Source organism: Equus quagga, chromosome 9, assembly GCF_021613505.1.
Source record: "Equus quagga isolate Etosha38 chromosome 9, UCLA_HA_Equagga_1.0, whole genome shotgun sequence".
Classification (NCBI taxonomy): Eukaryota; Metazoa; Chordata; class Mammalia; order Perissodactyla; family Equidae; genus Equus; species Equus quagga.
The window spans coordinates 67,630,604-67,648,686 of record NC_060275.1 but is presented as its reverse complement, the minus strand read 5'-3'; the positions used below and the strand labels follow the sequence as shown (position 1 = coordinate 67,648,686).

The 18,083-nt window shown below is 52.5% G+C and overlaps 1 protein-coding gene across 7 annotated transcripts in view; it reads right to left on the bottom strand.

The window, feature by feature from the left end:
- Positions 1-5,122: 5,122 nt before the first annotated feature.
- The window catches only part of GATAD2A (GATA zinc finger domain containing 2A), a 97,459-nt gene continuing 84,498 nt past the window's right edge, over positions 5,123-18,083 (bottom strand). For 6 of the 7 annotated variants that reach the window (XM_046671542.1, XM_046671538.1, XM_046671539.1 and 3 more), the window contains 10 exons: positions 17,611-17,743; positions 17,351-17,482; positions 15,978-16,067; positions 15,171-15,302; positions 14,812-14,979; positions 12,665-12,944; positions 9,943-10,241; positions 9,198-9,272; positions 8,712-8,907; positions 5,123-6,605 (listed from right to left, as the gene is read on the bottom strand). In XM_046671542.1, the coding sequence (XP_046527498.1) occupies positions 6,475-6,605; positions 8,712-8,907; positions 9,198-9,272; positions 9,943-10,241; positions 12,665-12,944; positions 14,812-14,979; positions 15,171-15,302; positions 15,978-16,067; positions 17,351-17,482; positions 17,611-17,743 (1,636 nt within the window). In that variant the 3' untranslated portion in view covers positions 5,123-6,474. The remainder of the gene's footprint in view (positions 6,606-8,711; positions 8,908-9,197; positions 9,273-9,942; positions 10,242-12,664; positions 12,945-14,811; positions 14,980-15,170; positions 15,303-15,977; positions 16,068-17,350; positions 17,483-17,610; positions 17,744-18,083) is intronic. The other variant, XM_046671543.1, reaches the window with a different exon arrangement.

The window sequence follows — 18,083 nt, the reverse complement described above, 5'->3', positions numbered from 1 at the left end:
CCGTCCCGAGCACTGCGCAAGCGCAGCGCACACGCGAGAGGCGAGTTTCGCGGGTCCTGCGAAGCCGCCGCGCACCACTGCGCACGCGCCTTTCCCCTTCCCCTTCTCCCTCGACGGCGGGGACCCGCAGTCGTCCCTGTTTGGAATCTGGTTCCTCCTCCACGATCCCGAGAGTAGGAGGGTGCATGTTCTTCCTTGATTCTTCGTGAAAAGGCCCTGGGAGGGGGCGGCACGAGAGGAGACGGAAGCATTGCGCCTGCGCGGAATGAGCGACGGCTGCACAGCCGGCGGTGACTTCCCCAACCAGCCACGCACGTCGGTGGGGACAGCACCCCCAAGACGCCTCCTTGGAGCTTGCAATAAACTCGCTCTTCCTCGCACCTGCCTCTAGCGATGGCCTCCTTTTACAGATCAGAAGGGAGGGAGGGTCGCTTCCCTTGAGGAGGACAGGCACAGGTACCCCATTTTAGAGAAAGGCTGGTTGAGGTTCCTGCTCTAGGTCTCAAAAGGGAGTTGAGAAGATTCAAACTTGGACCTTTTGGACTCCCCGGCCTGGGCAGACTCGAAGGGTCTTTGGGGTCGTGATGGTCCTGGCGATGGAGATGCTGGGCTGGGGAGCAAGGACCCCAGCACCCTTCCTGTGTTTAAGAATGGAATGGCGGGGGGTGGGGACCATCTGTCTCAACATAAACTGAGCATTTACGGATGAGGGAATTGAGACCCACAGAGATGTCACTTGCCCAAGAACACGGCTGGGCTTTGAACTCAGATGTGGCTGAAGTAGGGTGGGGAGGTGGTGGGAGCTTTTTTTAGTGAGGTCAGAGTATTGGGGGAGAGTCGAGGGTGGAGCATGGGTTAGCTGGGCAAGCTGGTTCATTCAGTCCTCTGTTCACTCGTGCATTTGTGGAGCGCCTGGTATGTGCCAGGCTCTGGGACTCAGCAAAGAAGCTTGGATCCATCCCTGCCCTCTGCGAGGAGGCAAGTGAAAAGTCAAGTAAAATAAAAGAATGGCCTAGAAATAAAATAATTGTAAGTTGTACTAAATGCCAGGTTGGGGGTAACCAAGGAGGGACTGAAGCAGCGACATTTGAGCTGAGCCCTAAAAGAATTAGACACTGGAAACAGCAGAAGCAGTGTTCCCAAGACTGAATGGAGCTCCTGTGGCTGAAATGGAGAGGGAGGGAGAGGAGGTGAAGAGGTAAATATATATGTCCTTGAGAGGGCACTCCCACAGCGCCTGGGGGAGACTGGGGGTTATTTTGCTTGCATTGAGGTTACTGGGTTTAGTGACAGTGGATGTCTGTCGTTTGGGGTGCATGGGAAACGTCTCCCTAAGTCCTAATCCTACCTGCCTCCATCTAAGCCCCACACTGTCCCTGAAGGAGCTGCCCACTGTGGGTCTGACCATATCCCACCCCTGCTCTCTCACCCTCCATGGCTTTCAGGTGCCCTCGGAATTAAGTGCCAGCTCTCCCCTCACTTCCTTCTAACAGGCTGTGGCCCCAACCCCCTCATTTTGCAGATGAGAAAACAAGCTAAGAGAGGGGAAGTGCCTTGTCTCCAGTTCTGACTGATTCACCTGAAGGCTGAGAGAGAAAACCCAACCCCTCTGGTTTACATTAGAAGGGTGTCTCTACTGACCTGGGCCACACCTCAGGCTCCCCACTTGGAAAATGGGGGCAGGAACCCATTCTAGGGGTTGCTGGGAAGGGACATGGCTCACTGCAGGCCTGGGCCCTGAACTTTCTCAAGGTTCCCACTGCACTCAGAATAAAACCCACATCCTTGCCCCTTTCTCCCACCATCCAGCCACAGTCCTCCTTGTCCTTGACCTGCCACACTTGGTCTCACCTCCAAGACTTTGTACTGTCTGTTCCTACTCCTTGAACCATTTTTCCCCTCTATTCATTCAAGACTTGGCCTAAAGTTCACCTCCTCCCTGACATCTCGTTTTTCCCTCCTTGCCCTTGTCGTAAGGTGCGGTCTCAATACCTAGGGGTGGCATGTGCCTTTTTCTGTCCACTGATGAATCTGTGAGCAATGAGGCCCGGGTCTCCTCCTGCCCTGTGACCACAGACTCATGGCTCAGTTTAGAGGGGACAAGGTCTCAAGGACCAGGGCAAGTGTCCCATTTGCTAGCTGGAGAAGTTGCCTGAGACTCACCCCTGGTCCACTGAGGAGCCTGTGCCTGATCCAGCGAATACTCACCTGAGGGCTGAGTGCGGGAGCCCCTGAGAAAGCACCCTATAAGTGCACTTCTCACAGCCAGTGTTGGGGTGTGGGGCACCAGTCAGAATATGTCATGGGTGGAGTGGGGCAGGCTTGGGTTTAATTTGTCATGGGTTCTACCAGCTCTGTGCCTTGCCCACGTGAGACCGAGGTGACTGTGGCGTTGGGGAGGGCTGTCAGCCCCCAGCCTTGAGGCAGGGATGACCCAACAACAAAAACATGAAACAGCAAAAAAATAAAAGCGCCTAGGAAAACAGGGTCATATTTTGTGCACAATGGAATTCAGCAGAATGATCACAGGTCTCACTTTGTGAATGAAACTTGAAACACTATGTCAACAAATTTTCTGAAGAAAACGAATTTTCACTAAGAATTGTTCATTTTAGAGCCAGCTGATGGCTCCTGGCTCTGTCTGTGCTTAGGATCCACATCTGTAACATCACATGCTGCAGCAAAGACACCCAACGTGGTGCCAAGCCTGCAAAGCACTCCCAGAAAACCTGCCACACCAGGGTAGAGACTGATGGGGGCTAGTAGCCAGCCCAACGAGCAAAACCCACTTGATTCTCATCCCACTCCTCCAGCTCCACGGGTAAGCAGGCCACAAAGCCCCAGGTTCTGGAGGAGATGGAGGCCTGGAGGTGAGGCCATGGTGCCCAATTGGGGAGGACTCATCGCTGCGGGAAGTGAAATCTGAAAGAAGCCTAAGCAGCAGGTGTCTCATCCTTTGCTTCCCTGTTAACAAAGGGTCACCCTACTGCACCATCCCAAGTCTCCAAGCTGCCCCAAGGTTGGGATGAAATAAGGCAGGGAACCCACGGCCAAGGGGATGAAAGAAAAATACAGCCGACACATCGTCCATTTCTTTATTGTCCTTCAGACTCTAAAACTTCCTCATGACACAACGTATAGCCATTGATTCCAGCCTCTTTGTTTATTGGAACTTTTATTCCGGTTTGGTGGCCATTTTTTTCTTTTTTACATTTATTATCAAAGAATGAGAGTCACAATAAATACAAGTGACAACCACCCCCCCCCCAACAAACCACCTCCCAAATACCCTGCACTAGTGTAACTATTACACTTTCTTTGTTAAGGATTATAAAACTTTAGCTGTCCTTTTAAAAAAATCTCAGTCCAAGTTCTTTAGGCAAATGTCATGTGCAGCATAATTCAGCATCAAAGAAAAACCCTATGGCAGAGCAGCAATGACTGTCTTTTCCATTATTCACACCCCTGTGATGAGAATATATTATTTATATAGAAAACTACGCCCTGTGTCTGTCTACAGGAGTGAGGTGTGGGACACAAGGAGCCACAAGAAACAGCAGGACTGTACTCAGTAGCCTCTTTCATTCCCTCTGCACTGGGGTGAGCTTTTGCTTCACAAAGGTGTTCGGGTACAGACAGGACCAGAGGCCACCCCTGGGAGAAGGGCCACTCTTGACCTTGTTAAAGGTGCAGGTTCAGTTGTCACAGATGGGACACTGGGGACCGGAGTCCCCGTGACGTGGTCAGGATGGCCAGAGCCATGGGTGGCTCCAAGTGACACGTGTATCTGTGTGAGCATATGCATGTGTACCTGTGGGTCCACACACACATGGCCATCAAGGTGGGGAGGAATGAGCTGGGAATCCCCCCACCACAATTTACAGAGCAGCTGACATTTTGAAGTTTCCAGTTGTCGTCAGGGGTTTGTGTCACAGATAACTCAGGACCATTACAATCTTTATTTGGGACTGGCGACTCCCACATTCTCACTGCTCCTGGGAACCAGGTCCTCTCACCCCCGAGGATCCCAGGGTGAGCCCACGACTCCAGCACCTTGGTCAATTTTGAGGAGTGAGCTTTGCTGCTGGGAGGACACCATTAATGTCAATATCCTTTCCTAGTATGTCCAAACTCCACACCCAGAGGTATTTAAGAATGCCTTTTCCTGTAACACCATAAATTTCATCACACGACCACCCCTCTGGGGCTTATCACAGAAGTTACACTGCAAAGGGGGAAACTGAAGAAAAAAAGGGGACAGGAGTTTTGAGACAGTAGAAATGAACTAAAGATTAAGGCATCTCACGTTCTCGCCCCCCTCTAAAAACTGTTTACATCACAGTTAAGTCGCCCCTGATGGGACTGTTCCCAGGGATGCTGGGCTGGAGGAGGCAGGGCCAGGGCCTGGCCATCCCATCCTCTGACAGTGGCAGTCAGGTTTGCACTGAATTCACAAGGCCTATTCAACAGCCCGAGGCCCAAAGTACAGCCAGGCAAGGCGAGGAGAGGTGGTTCCTGAGCACAGTGACGAGTGAGATTCTGATGGGGCCAGGGTTGGGGGCCAATGTACGCAGGTTGGCTCGGGGCCCTTGAGTCACAGACCCCCTTAACCCCAGCTGTGGCACATCCCTCCAGTGCAGAGGTGACCTTGCCCCAGATGCCTGATCCCAAGTTACTGCATAGAACTGACGTGTTTGCCAGAAGAGGCTGGCCTGGATGCTCCTTCTTGGAGGATTTGGAAAATCTGGCCCATGTTACTGAACAGAGAAGGCTAACAGCTCAGGGTAGTATGAGACAGGTATTTATTTGCCAGGCACACAGAAAAATGCAAGGAGTAGAAATCTTGCATACTCTTAATTTTTTGGTGTAAAAACACACCCTTGCCCCCTCCTGCTCCTGAATGTCAATTTCCCCCCTTTCCCCAAAATCCCTGGATCTTGGAATGGAAGTGACCTTTCCCCGCCCTCCCCTCCTTCAGCCCATCTAAGTTATGCACTCAAAATAAAAATCTATGAGAAATTTGGGGCTTCACACAACAAAAAATTAGAACATTTTGCAAAACTAGGTCTTCTACCGCGTGTCAAAAATGTTTTCTAAACACTGATATTCACACACCATGAGAGAAGGGGTTAAATGAGCCTTTATTAGAATGTTGTAGCAGTGTGAAGAAGGCAGCCCTACAAAATAAAGATTTTAAATTAAGTCCCTAACTGCATGAATAGGAAAACCAGGGCTGGGGCTGAAGTGGGGAGCAGCGTACCCCATCTCCACACGCATGTGCGTACACGTGGGACACCCTTGCACCTACGTGGAGCCAGCCTGTGCACAGCACACACACAACAGCTTCTGCCTTTCCTCATGGAACCGATTTCTAAGGAGTGGGAAAAACCAAAACAAAACAAAACTGAGAGCAGACCTGATCCTTTGTAAGACATTTCTGTAGACTCTAAAGAGGATAAAAAAAAGTCTGAAAGCAAACCCTGGCAGCATGGCCCTGCTTTAAAGGAAGGTTCTAAACTAGACCCAATGGAAACCCTGAAGTCGGGGGTGGGGGAGGTGGTGGTGGTGGTGCTTTCCCACGCCAACACACCTGACAGGAGCACAGGCCAGGGCAGCTTAGGATGTTGTCCATCAAAATAAGTAGGAAAAGAAAAGGAAAACATTTAATAAAATAAACCACAACAATAATAACAAAAACACAACAGCCTGCCCCTCCAATTTCCCGCTCAGGCTCTGGACGTTGCTGCCGATTCTCTCCTGCCTCCTCATTCAGCAACATGGGGCTCCCAAGCTCCCAGGCTGGGTCTGGGTTGCGGTTTGTTCTTCTACGAAGTGTGGGAGGTCAGGGGTCTCTGGGACGAGCAGCAGCAAAGGCCTTCTGATGGAGCGAGGGTTGATCAGCGGCCCACTCGCCGGGCAGGGGGGCCGTGCTCGGCAGGGACCCTTGGGTCTGCAAGGTTTACTTTAAACTCCATCATCATGAGGTGATTTTAAAAAAAATCTGTTAACCTAGAGATTGCCGTAAAGGAAGGCAGTCGAAGACTGGGAGGCTAAGATGGGGAAAAGCAAAAACAAAACAACGGTCCGCTCGACTTCAGAAGCCCAGGGCGCCAGTCTTGCCCAAGCATGTCACAGTGTCCAGGGTGAGCCGTACATGCACCCTGTTGGGGGCAAGGGGAGGGCCGGGAACAGAACCAGCCCCCGAGGTCTGCTTTTCTGCTGGTGTTGGGCAAACTAAAGGCAAAGAAAGGAGGAAAGCCCATGGGAAAGGTCCCCCAGTGATAATCCTCATCCACCTGTAAAGTGGGCCCCCAGCCGCGATGAGACTTTGCAGCCAAAAATGGAGCTCTCCCTTCTGCAGCGCGGCTGGTGCTTGCTCGCTCTCTTGGGGAGCACGATGTCTTCCCAAATGGAGGGTAGCAGGGCCAGGTGGGAGGGAGAAGGGAGCCTGTTCTCCAGTGGGCCCGGCTCGCACTATTTCCATGTGGCCGACTGGGGGATAGAGCGTGGCGGGATCATGTCCAGGAGGTACTCCCGTTGGCGGTCCACGGCGGAGGAGGTCTTGTGCACTGCCAAGCTCGGGCTGACAAACGTGAGGGGCCCGCCTGCAACAGAACAGAGTGACAAGCCAAGATGGCCCCAGTTGTGAAAGCTCCCAGGAGGAGCCCAGCCTCAGCTGAGCCAACTAAGCACAGGCGGGGTAAATCTTAGGCCTCAGAGCTGAAGAGAACCTAAGACATAGTCCAACCGCCTTCGCAACATCCCCAGCCTCTGCCACAGTAACCCCAATGATCACATTCTGTCAGCTACCCAAGCACTACATTGTAAAGTGAGGTGTTTACCACAGTGCTGTTGAGCACAGTGAAAAACCACAAATGACAGAACTGTGCAACTGGGCAAGCCAGTATGACGAAATATTATGTAGCCATGAAAAACAGTTCTGTCCTCAAAGAGTTTTTAATGATACTGTAATGTTCTCTTATGAAAATGTTAAGAGGGACATGGAATGGCAGATACAGCATGAGCCCTCAATAAGGCACACATTTACACATGGGACACTCAAGTGAAGAGGCAGATTGGGGACAAGCCTCTGAGTACAGCATTGGTTCTCCTGTGGTGGAAAGTACCATTATCTTCTCCTTGCAGCTTTCTTCTCTCTTTGCATTCTCCAAATTTCCACAATGAACAAGTGTCACTTTTATAATTGGAAAACGAAGAAATGACTGCCACACACACCAGCACACACAGATTTTTGGCTGGCCAGGAGGAGGGACTGCCCCAGACCCCCAGCTGTAGCAGGGCCCCCCAGAGTCACTGTTACTGCAAAATTATTTTTGGTGGAGGTTAATACATTCTGTGGAACAGGTATTCCGAGGTCAAATGCAGTAGGGAACCCTCCCCCTGTGTGGTGAAGGCTGGCACTCCAGAAACCTGTCATTTCCCTCAAACCACCACCCAGAAACCCAGGGTGACCAGGAGTGCTGGCAGAACTCTTCTGGAAAATGCTGCTTTTAAGCTATGACACTTTTACCTCTAATCCTACTGCTGAACACAGCAACTATCTATTCCTTCATATTCCCTTCCAAACATTACCTTTACACACACACATACACACAGTTTTTGCATTGGTGCCATCACTGCATACACAGATGCACACTTGTATTTGACTTTTCCCACTGATTTTCATATACTTTCAAGTTTCCCATGAGAGGAATTTCCAACCGGCCTATGCGTGCTTAGGTGTATCTTAACATGCTGAGCAAAAGTATCTCTGCCTGGTTTATGATTACAAATGCTCTCCGCTCTCCAGGCTGTGTGGATTCTTCTGAGTTGAATGAACGTCCTCTCTCTCCTGAGCTCACTCTCTCGGGGCAGGCTCTGATACTTGGGCATGTTTCTAACTCATGGTCAGCTGCATGCACAGCAGGCTCCCGTGTTTTGTTTGCACAGGTAGCAAGGCTTTCCCAGTTCTGACTAGGGAGACGGATCTTATGATGATGACTCTTCTTCCTACAGGGATGCAGCAACCACAGGGGGAGACTTGCTCCCACAATAAGAGCACTCGCTTGTCTCCTCTCAGCTCTTTTGTGCCTACCCTTCACTTTCCCGTTTTTGATCCCCATCCCTGTCCCAGGGTCCCCCTCCTCATCCCTGCATTCTTGTTCTCTTTTGTACTTCGCACCACCTGACCTGTCCAAGCCAGAGGGTGGGAAGAGAGTGTCTCACAGAGCAGGGAATGAAGGACACTGTCCGGGTGAGCAAGAAATGAAATTAGTGTATGACGAAAGGTACAACATAACAGCAAACAAAGGTATTCCCAACAGCAGGAAAGGACAGGGGGAGCATAAGTTGGCAAGATGAGCATCTGTGCTGACAGGAGTCCAATAGATGGTTGGGGGGATGCTGCCTGAACTGGGTTTGCCCCATGTTTTGGGTTGAGGCCTGAGATTTTTGGTACAGAACGTGCACATAATGAAGGCAATTACTACCTACCCAGGGCTACCACTTGTTCAGGGTGTCCTAGTTAGTGAACAGAAGAGACTGCGCTGAAGAGTCAGAGGAGCGACCCTCAGAGAGCAGACCTGGGGGTTCAGGGCCCTTGGTGCTGCTTCCCTTCACCCTGTGCATGTGCACGTCTTTGTTAAAAATAAGGAAGGGATAGACCCAAGCATGGCAAGGTCCCTACTTTGAGCCCCATGGGGGTTGCCCACCTGTATTCAGAGATGCCTTCTTCCAGTTGGAGGTGGCGTTGCCCTTGCTGGCACTCACGGCTCTCTCGGAATGTCTGCTGGTCCTGCTGACGAGGGCTGTGGCCGAGGCTGCATTCTGCAGTTTGGGCGACTGGCTGAACGTGTGCAGGACACCTCGGGGCGTGGTGGCTGAACCCCGGGATAGCTGGCTGGAGGCCTAGAGCAGAGAGAGGGTGCAGCGGCTCACATGGGGAAGGGGGCGGCAGAGGGTGAGACGCTCAGCGCAGCCTCTCCTTGCTCTGGCTGACCTCTTCCCACCCACACAGGGTCCCTAAAGTCCAAAATCAGGAGACCAGGTAAGTTACACCAAAGGGGGAGGAGGAGGGGAGGGAGAGAGACAGACAGACGCAGGCAGAATGACAGTCGGCGACTGACGTAGTCACAGTCTGGGACGTGAGGGCTGGTTGGTGGCCTGGTGCAGGGAACTCCCGGCACTGCAGTTCTGACCTGTAGCACAGCCCCGTTACTCCAGTCGCGGGCCTCTCCTGAGCGGAACGCCAACTTACGCCGGGGTTTTATGACCTACACAAATGGGGGTTGAAATCGAGGTCAGCACCGTCCACAGGCCAGTCTAGGGTGACCTAAAGTGACCAAAGGGCAGCAGCTGTGGCCACGCGCGGCCCAGTCCTCATGGGACCAGCCGTTTCCTGAGGGCCGCAGAGCCACCCACTACATAGGGATCTTGAGAAGATGTGTTTATTAGTGAACTACAAATGATTTCCAAGGACACAAAAAATTGCCAACGGGGAGCTTTGGGTCTATAGAGGGTGGGAAAGCAAAGCATTAAAAAAAGCAGCCAAAAACAACTTGATTTCAAACTTGCTTCTCTCCTTAATTTAGCTAGAACAATTCTTCTAAACGCCCCTTTTGTATCTCACTGTGGCTTTCAGAAAAGTCCTTTAAGACAAGAAGTACTTGCCAGTCGGCACACTGTGAGTGAAAGCTACAAAATCTAAACAAACTGCAAATTAGTATTTTCACCGCCAAATGCCACCATTAAATGTAATTTAGACGCACAGTTAACCACCAGGCAGATGATCAACGAGTGTGGGACAGAAGGTCAGAACATCTTGACTGCTAGTGACAACTCCCTGCCAAGGGAACGAGGCCCCTCTCCCAGAAGGTGAGGCCACCCAGCCCACGTTCCCAGGCTGCAGGGCCACAGCTCTGGCCCTTGGACAAGGACTATCACCTGCTTCAGCGTAGGGTGCGGGGCGGCGGCAGGTTCAGCCTTGGCCTGTGTCGGGGCAGTGCCCTGCTGCAGGAGGCGCTGCTCGATCTCCTGCTCCTGCTGCAGTGCCTTCACAAAGGCGGCCTTCAGCCGGCTCGTATGCTCCACTTTAAGAGCCTTCTTCTGGTTGGACGCCATGCAGTTCTCACACATTATGGCACCGCTCTTCTCCTCCCGCCAGCGGCACGTGAAGTCTGTCTTGCACTGCGCACACATGTAGGGCTCTCGGGACAGCACAACAGCAGCCGACATCCTGCCCGCTGCAGGGAGAGATGGGTGAGCTCATGTCAGAGGAACAGGATGCCCGAGCCAGAGCCTCTATCACCTCTGGGCAGGACGGGGATTCGAGACACAGCAGGAGCGTGGCTCAGCCAGCATCAAGAAACCAAAGCCCCAGTCGATGTTGGCTGTTTGTTCAGCAAACATATATTGGGCGCCGACTGTGTGCGGACACTAGGCCAGCCTCAGGGAAAGTTTGCAGGTAGAAGCAAAGCTGAAGGGCTTTGGAAAACGCCAATGGGTTAGGGTCCTGGGTACTAACTCTCAAAGACATTAGTGCAGTCAGACTGGCTTCTCCTGATCACCTTTCCCACCTGCAGCACAGTATTAGATCTCACAGGCAAACGTTTCTAACCCTCCCACACCTCGTCACCAGTGGAGAGGAGTCAGTGACCACTCCAGGCCCCCACCTCGCTGGGATGGGCACCCTGGCTAGCGGGCGATTTAATTAAGGACTGATCATCCAGTGAGTGTTCATATCGACAAGCACCGTGCCCAATGCCTTCTAGGTATCAAGGTATCTGATTCTTACAACAACCTCCTGAGGGGGTATCCCCAACCCCATTGTCCTGAGGAGGAAACTGAGGCCAGGGAGATGAAATGATTTGTGGAGTCACATGGCCAGTCAGTGGCAGGGAGGGTCAGGACTCACAGCTGCTGCCTGGCTGAGGGGACATGGCTGCTCTGGGGCCTCGGTGCCCTTGTCTGGGAGATGAGAACACGGTGTCTCCTCAGTCAGCCAGAGGAGGGGTGACTGAGGAAACCATAGAAAGTGCCTACTCAGGCATGGGGTCAATATTCGTCTTTATTCTTCAGCTTACATATTTTTGCCATTCAATCTTCAGTAAGAGGTGTTTTTCACATTTTGTTCTTATCTTTTCTGTGTCCAGCACTCAGGGACTTAATTGCCTCTTCAGCATTACAGACCATGGTGCTAAGAGACCCTGGCCTTTACCCCCTCCCCACCAGCCCTGGGCGTAGTGAAGCAGCCCTTGAACAGTGAAGGGCTGTGCAGGATCCAACTCTGGGTGGACCTGTCAACCCCCAGAGCAGATGGGATGTCACTTTTCCAAGCCGCCTGCAGCCCAGGGTCTACCTCAGACCCCCAGCTCTGGGTCCCCACCGGTAGCTAACATGCTCTGGTAACAAGAGCACACCTCCTTCCACACATCCAACCCTGGAGGAAGTAGTACCTGCTTCCTAGGCAGCTGTGGCCTGTGTGACCAGTGTCAGAGCCAAGACATAGGTGTGAGGCTACACTTGGCATCCAGCCTGGGGCTCTGGGAGGTGTCAGAAGATGCCTGAAGCAGGGCTCAGAGACTCCTCCCACAATTAGGTCCTGTTTTTGGCAACAGGAGAGGGTGACTAACCCCAGCCCGTCTCTGCTGGTAAGAGAACCAGCAGAGACAGGCTAGTCTTAGAGAGCAGAACGCCCCGTGCAGGCAGGTGCATGACAGGTGAGCATTTTGTCCTGTCTCAGGCCTCCCCAACCCTTCTTCCTATACTGCCCGCCTTGCAGCAGCTCTTGTGCCAACTTCACTTCACCATCAAGGAGATACCAAAGGGATCCAGGTACATCCAGGCTGTGTCAGAGATCGCACCACTCCCACCTGGGCCTGGCTCTGGCGCCCGGTGGTCCCTTGAGGCAGCCTAACAGGTGGAGCCCACCGGGCCCTCCCCTGCACCGGACTGGTTATGGCTTGGCCTCCTCCAACTTTGAGCATCTGATGAGGTGACGTGGGGGGAGGATTCAGGCTGACTGCCCAATTAATGTTACCACCAGCTCAATCTCAGGGCAGAAACCCCCTAAGGGCCAACTCAGCCTCTCACCTCTGTTTCCAATATTGTTTTTAATCACTACCCTGTATATGCCCTTTTATTCCTAAAATCTCCTAACACACTGGTACACTTTCCAAACTGTTCCTAAGGAGGGTGATAAAACGAGTCTGGCCCAGGCATGGATGTCCTTCTTCCACCATGGGGGCTCAGGGCACTCAATGCTCTGGAAAGTTCTCACCCAAGAGCCCTATCTAGAAGCAAAGCCTGTCAGCCTCCCGCACACTTTCTTCCTCACCCTCCCCTGCTCACCCCCATGGCACAGTAATGTCACAAGGCTACTGCTGCTTGTGACCTTGGACCACACATGTGGAGCCTTGAATGTCAATGGGGCCCAGCTCTCAGAGGAGTCCCCAAGAGGAGAAGGAAGGTACCTGTGATGTGTTTAAGGAGTTATCCAAACCTCACAGCAAATAAGTACTGATAATGTAATGTTGCCCCTAAGATGCTCTCCCCAAGACAACTCTGGGTACACCACTGGTGCACCAACATGTGCTGTGCATTGGAAAAAACTTAGGTAACAGAAACTTAAGTGTAAGAGAGGAAAATAGGCCCAGGGCCTGCTCACCTTGTGTTTCCAGCAGGTTCTGCACCACCTCCTCCAGGCCAACCAGATAGATGAATTCGTTGTTGGCAGCGCTGGGCAGGAAGTTCATCTCTGGGGCAGGTGGCTTGGGAGGGGGGATTTCGAGCAGCGTCTTCTCCAGCTGTTTGCGCAGCGCAAGCTTGGCGGCTGCCTGCCGACTGGCTGGAGAATCAGCAGAGGTGACTACAGAAGCCACGCTAGTCGGGGTGGAGTTGGCCTGAGCAGAGGTGGCCGTCGTCCCTTTCAGTGATGCTGGGGAGGGCTTTCAGGAGACAACAATCTGGTCAGTATGCTAGGGTGCATGCCCTGAGGCAGGCTCCACTGCTACACCTATAGCCCAGGATGGCACCATTAGCTGCACTGACTAATGAGTCCTTAAGAGAGCAGCTCCAAGCTGCTTGACATCAGTGAGCAGCAGGCAGAGCTGCATTAAACTCATTGCCCTATGAGATAACCAATCCTGTAAACATGCTCGTTGAGGTTTAGCTGATATTCAATAAACTTCACACATTTAAAATCTGCAATTTGCTATCTCTTGCCACCTGAGGACACTCATGAAGTCATCACCATGACCAAGACAGTGGGCCCTGCACCCAGGCAGCATGGCCACTGTCCTATCACTATGGCCTCGCCCTCCTCCCAACACAGGTCTGGGCACCCTCTTTCCTCACAGGGTGCACATGGTGGCTCACTGTGGCATCGATGACATTTCTCTCATGAGCATCTTTGCATGTGCTTGTCTGGAGATGCTAATGTCTTAAGTCAGTTCACATGTCGTCATCAGAGCTAGGGGGAGAGCGGCTCCTGGACCAACCCCCGTCCCTTCACTCCTCTCGATCTTTACTGCTCCTGGCCTACTTTATCATCTTTGTCTGGACCCTAGTGGCTGACTCTCCATTGTCTCCTTGCTCCAGTCTACCCATTCCCTCACCCTGTGAAGTGCTCTCCCCAAACTTCAGAGCTGACCATGCCAGTGCCCTTAGCTTTGTGGGATTGAGGACCCTTCTGGAAATTGGAGGAAAGTAGCATACACCATCCCCAGGAAAATGCACACACCTGATAACTTGCATGTAACACATCACAGGGCTCAGGGAGCCCAGGTCACTTTCACAGGACCCCCACCCCCCACAAAGGATCTCCAGAGCCAAGCAAGACTCCCCAATGCAGAGGATGCCATCCCAACACCCTGGCCTGGCCACCCCCCTCTGACTAGCCAGTTCTTTCCTGTTCCCCTGAAGAGCATCCTCAGCCCCACTGGGAACAGAGCCACACACTCCACCAGTGCCTTCCCTTTTCCTATCCTTATAGCATGCCGAGCCAAGAACAGGGTCTGGCACACAGTAGAAATTTGATCAACATTTACAGAGTAGATGAAACTGCCTGCACAGGTCAGTCTTTTGCTCTGCCTAGGACATCCTCATGTGGGTGGCAGACTTTAACTCAACTTTAGAGGAGGCAGGGACACTGCCCAGAGCCCTGCTGGCCAGGCTGTTATCTGAGGAAGGCAGGCAAGAACGCACCAAAAGAGCAAGGAAGGATAACTCGCAGTCAGCAAAAACCCCTGCAGACCCAGTAATTTTATCTGTCAATGAGGCTCTTGCTTCCAGCTCTGGTACCCATCTTCCCAGCTCTGCTGGGCGGGGACAGACCCTCCCCATCTCAAAGATTCTGTACAGAGGTGAAGCGGACACATGGTTAAGAATAGAAGCACAGTGTTGCAAAGACATTTGCAGACGTGTTCTCCATACGTGCTCTTGCTGAGGGGAGTAAAGGGGCTCTAGACACCTCACCTGGCCTCATCTCTACTCACAAACCTGCTGTGTCCCACATACTGCCTCTCCCTACCCCTCATCCTCCTCACAGCTCAGCTCAGGACTGCACCCCTCACCCTCTCAGCAGCCATCCACCTCTGCTAGACAGCAGTTATGAACACAGGACTCCTGCCCGTGACTTTCACACCCCAACAGGCCCAGAGGAGCTCAAGTCCAAACCCCAAGGAATATCCAAGGTATCACTCAGCTCTGAGGGAGCAGGCAGGTCATGCTGCACCTGGAAATCTGACTTTGCCCCAGGACCAGGAACCCTTAAGGGGCCAGTCACAGGGCACATGCCCCATGCCGGGCCCTCACCTGTGGGATGTTGACGAGCAGACTGGTGTTGGGGACGTTGGCGACGCGGATGAGGCCCTGCTGGATGATCCTCTGTCCCTGAATTTGCACACTAGGCACGGATGCCCTGGGGGCCAGGAGGAGCGGGGGTGGCCCCGTGCTGGAATGTTGTCTGATGTTGTGGATTTGCTGTCAGGGTAGGGTAGGGTAGGGGACAAGACGATGAGAGGGATGATGGAGAGAGGCACAGGGAAGGGATGGGCCCCACAGACCCCCAACACCAGGGGGTTGGGAGGACCAGGAAGGGTCATTCTTGTGAGGTGATGGCTGCTTGGGGCTGCTGGATGCGCTCCTGTCCCATAAGTGCACACTCTGCTCACCTGGGCCCCCCTGACGAGCGGGGGCATGACAACCTGTGAGCTCGCCTGTGGCCCCAGCTTCGAGGATGCCTGCTGTCCACCACGGACCAGGGGCGGCGGGATGACACTGCCAGGCATTCGAGTCGAAGTGGTCTGTCAACGACACCAACCCCCAGATCTTTCATGGCTTTAACAAATGAGTTCACTATTTTTGTAAAAGCATATACTTGTTTTAAAAACACAGGGATAGAGATAAAAATGTAAAATGCATATTTATTCTAAACACGAAAGAACAAGGAACATGGACTCTGACAAGAGCCATGCAAACCCGGGCTCACTCAGGACTCAGAGGCCACGACAGCAAGAGTTCCACTAACTAGGACTAGTGCTGCCTGCCTGTTGGTCTGAGCAGGCGGCTCAGGCCTGTTTGAGAGGAGGTGGGCCCTTGTCCAAATCTCAGTCCTGTGCCTAAGAGCAAGAGCTCTGCCAGTCTTACCCCACGGGCAGAGGAGGTTGAGTCATGCTGGGACAAGGCCCTTGCAGGCACCACAACTGCCCTGGGGAAAGTCAGGACGAAGAGACCCTAGTCTGCCTAGCATCTTAAGTCCTCTCTCCAGTCTCATTAGGGGCCCTCCCAGCATCAGCGTGATTTGTTTATGATGTCAACGGGAGCCTAATTTAGGCCTAGAGGTTCAGAAATGTGAACATGCTTTATTTTGTGAGCTGTGGCCAGAAAGCCTCACTCCAGTCTAGTTAGAAGGAATGAGCAGCCTTTTGCAAGAACTGGATTGGGGCTGCTCAGGACCCTGATGCAGAGGGAACACTGACCTGAAGCGATGGCTTGCCAGAAGGAATGTTCTGGGTGCCCCGAACTAGCGGGGGAGGGGTGGTCACAACACTCCCAGCAGAGCCTGCAGGCTGCAAGAGAGCAGGACACATGGGAGATGAGAGGGCTGCCAGCCCCAGTCCCCCTACACAAAATGCTGATGGTAGAGGATTGGTTTTCCTTCTCTTCCAAAGGCATTAGGCTCTCAAAGATTCTGCTTTCAAGCCTGCTAAGTCCATCTGTGGCAGGAAATGACATATTCGCAATGGGCAGAGAGATTTTCTAGCAGCCCTCACCCTCCGGGGACTATTAGCATCACTCTTGGTTCAGGTGCCGGCTCTGCTCTCCAAGGAACAGGAAGGCTGGCGGCAGTGGCTGAGGCAAAGGACCTCGGGCTGGACAAAATAATCCCAAACTTGGTGAGAAAATGCTGGGTCCAGGCACTTCATAAAGTCACATATTTCACTAGAGAAGAGACAGTGACAGACCTGGTTCACTTCACCAAGTCTTAAACAGCTAACAAGGAAATGAGTAACAGGCAGGCCCTGTTCATCAGGAGATTAACAGACGTCAGACTGTGTCTACTTGGTGATTAAAAGTGGGAGCTCAAGCAAACCCCCAAGTTGAACCAGTGAGTGTCCTCCTGTCCTGCTTCCTTAAGGTGACACATGTTTCACACACTCTGTCATGGCTCGTACTGCCCGAGATGCACTTACTTTCTGGTTTACTGAGACAGTGGTTAGAGTAAAAGGAAGGGTGGTTCATCACCAACCAGAAACCTTCCCAGAATGGGGCACCAAAAAAGCCCAACAAAAGAAACCTGACCTTGCTTTCCATGGTAAGTTGTGTTTAGAAACAGCACAAGGAGCCTGGGGCACGAGGGGAGATAGCAGGAGCCCCAAGACTGGGCCTCTGGGTCCTAGGCAGCTTTGTGGCACACCCCTGAGGCATTCAGAAATCTGTCCACTAAACCATGGCAGCCCCTGCCGGCCAGCACAGCCATCCACAAGGCAGGAGGCCTTTCTGGAAACAGGCTCAGGACAGAGCTCTTAACCCAGAAAAGTGATTCCAGCAGCTTCAGAGATATCTGCTCTCCATTTCCCTGATGCTTTTAGTCTACAGGGAGTGAGTTTTACATACGTAGATCTGGAACATTCTAGACTCAAATGTATTCTGATATACCCTTACTTTGACATGCTTTCAGATAAATCCAAAATGCAAACTTGAGTCTGAAAATTTCCATTTCAGACGTTGGCTCTCATGCTCTTAAGGAAATCTGTCCCCTCACAACCAGCCTTTCTGGATCCTGGCGCTGAGGTGGGCCAAGTATTAACTGTGCTTCTGACCCTTGAGGAGGGAGCAGATTCGCACACACCTTCTGGGCCGTGGTTTCCTTTTGTATTTGACTCTGCCGCAACTTTTTCAATAAAACGAGTTTTGCTTCTTCCAGTCTTAACTCTTCTTTCAGTTGCTTAATCATTCTTTCTCGTTCTTCAGGACTGCTTTTCTGCAAGGGCAAGAGAACAAGGATTGAGAGGGATGGATGGCAGCTGGGGAGCACAGGCCCCACTGGCACCAGCTCTATTTGGGGGTGCCACTGGGCAGGTTCTCACCCAGCATGGGGACAAGGCTCACCATGAGGGCCTCGGTGCTGGTCTCCTTCAAGGTCTCCTTCATCAGCCCATTCACTCGTGGACTCGCAGGCTGCTCACTGTCAGACAGCACGATCACATCAGGTGAGGGGGTTCTCCTCTCGGACTTCATGTCACTGTGGAGCAGGGACAGCAGCTTGTTACCAGGGTGCCCTGACTTTGCCAGACACTCTTCCCCAGGGCCCTGTGCCCACACCCCACGGATGCATGGATTCAGCCACAGACACAGCAAGAATGTGGGAGTACAACTGCCCTGCCAGGCCTCCACAGCCTCTCTTCTTGGGCCTCCCCACAACCCACCCAGGCTGCCTTCTCTCATTGTACTCACCACACAGAAATCAAACCCACCAGTTTATGGGTGGGCCCCACAACAGCCAGGACTGTTCATGTTCCCTACCTTCATGTCCCCAGGGCTGAGGACAACTGTGTGTCTGACACAACCATTTTGGAAAACAC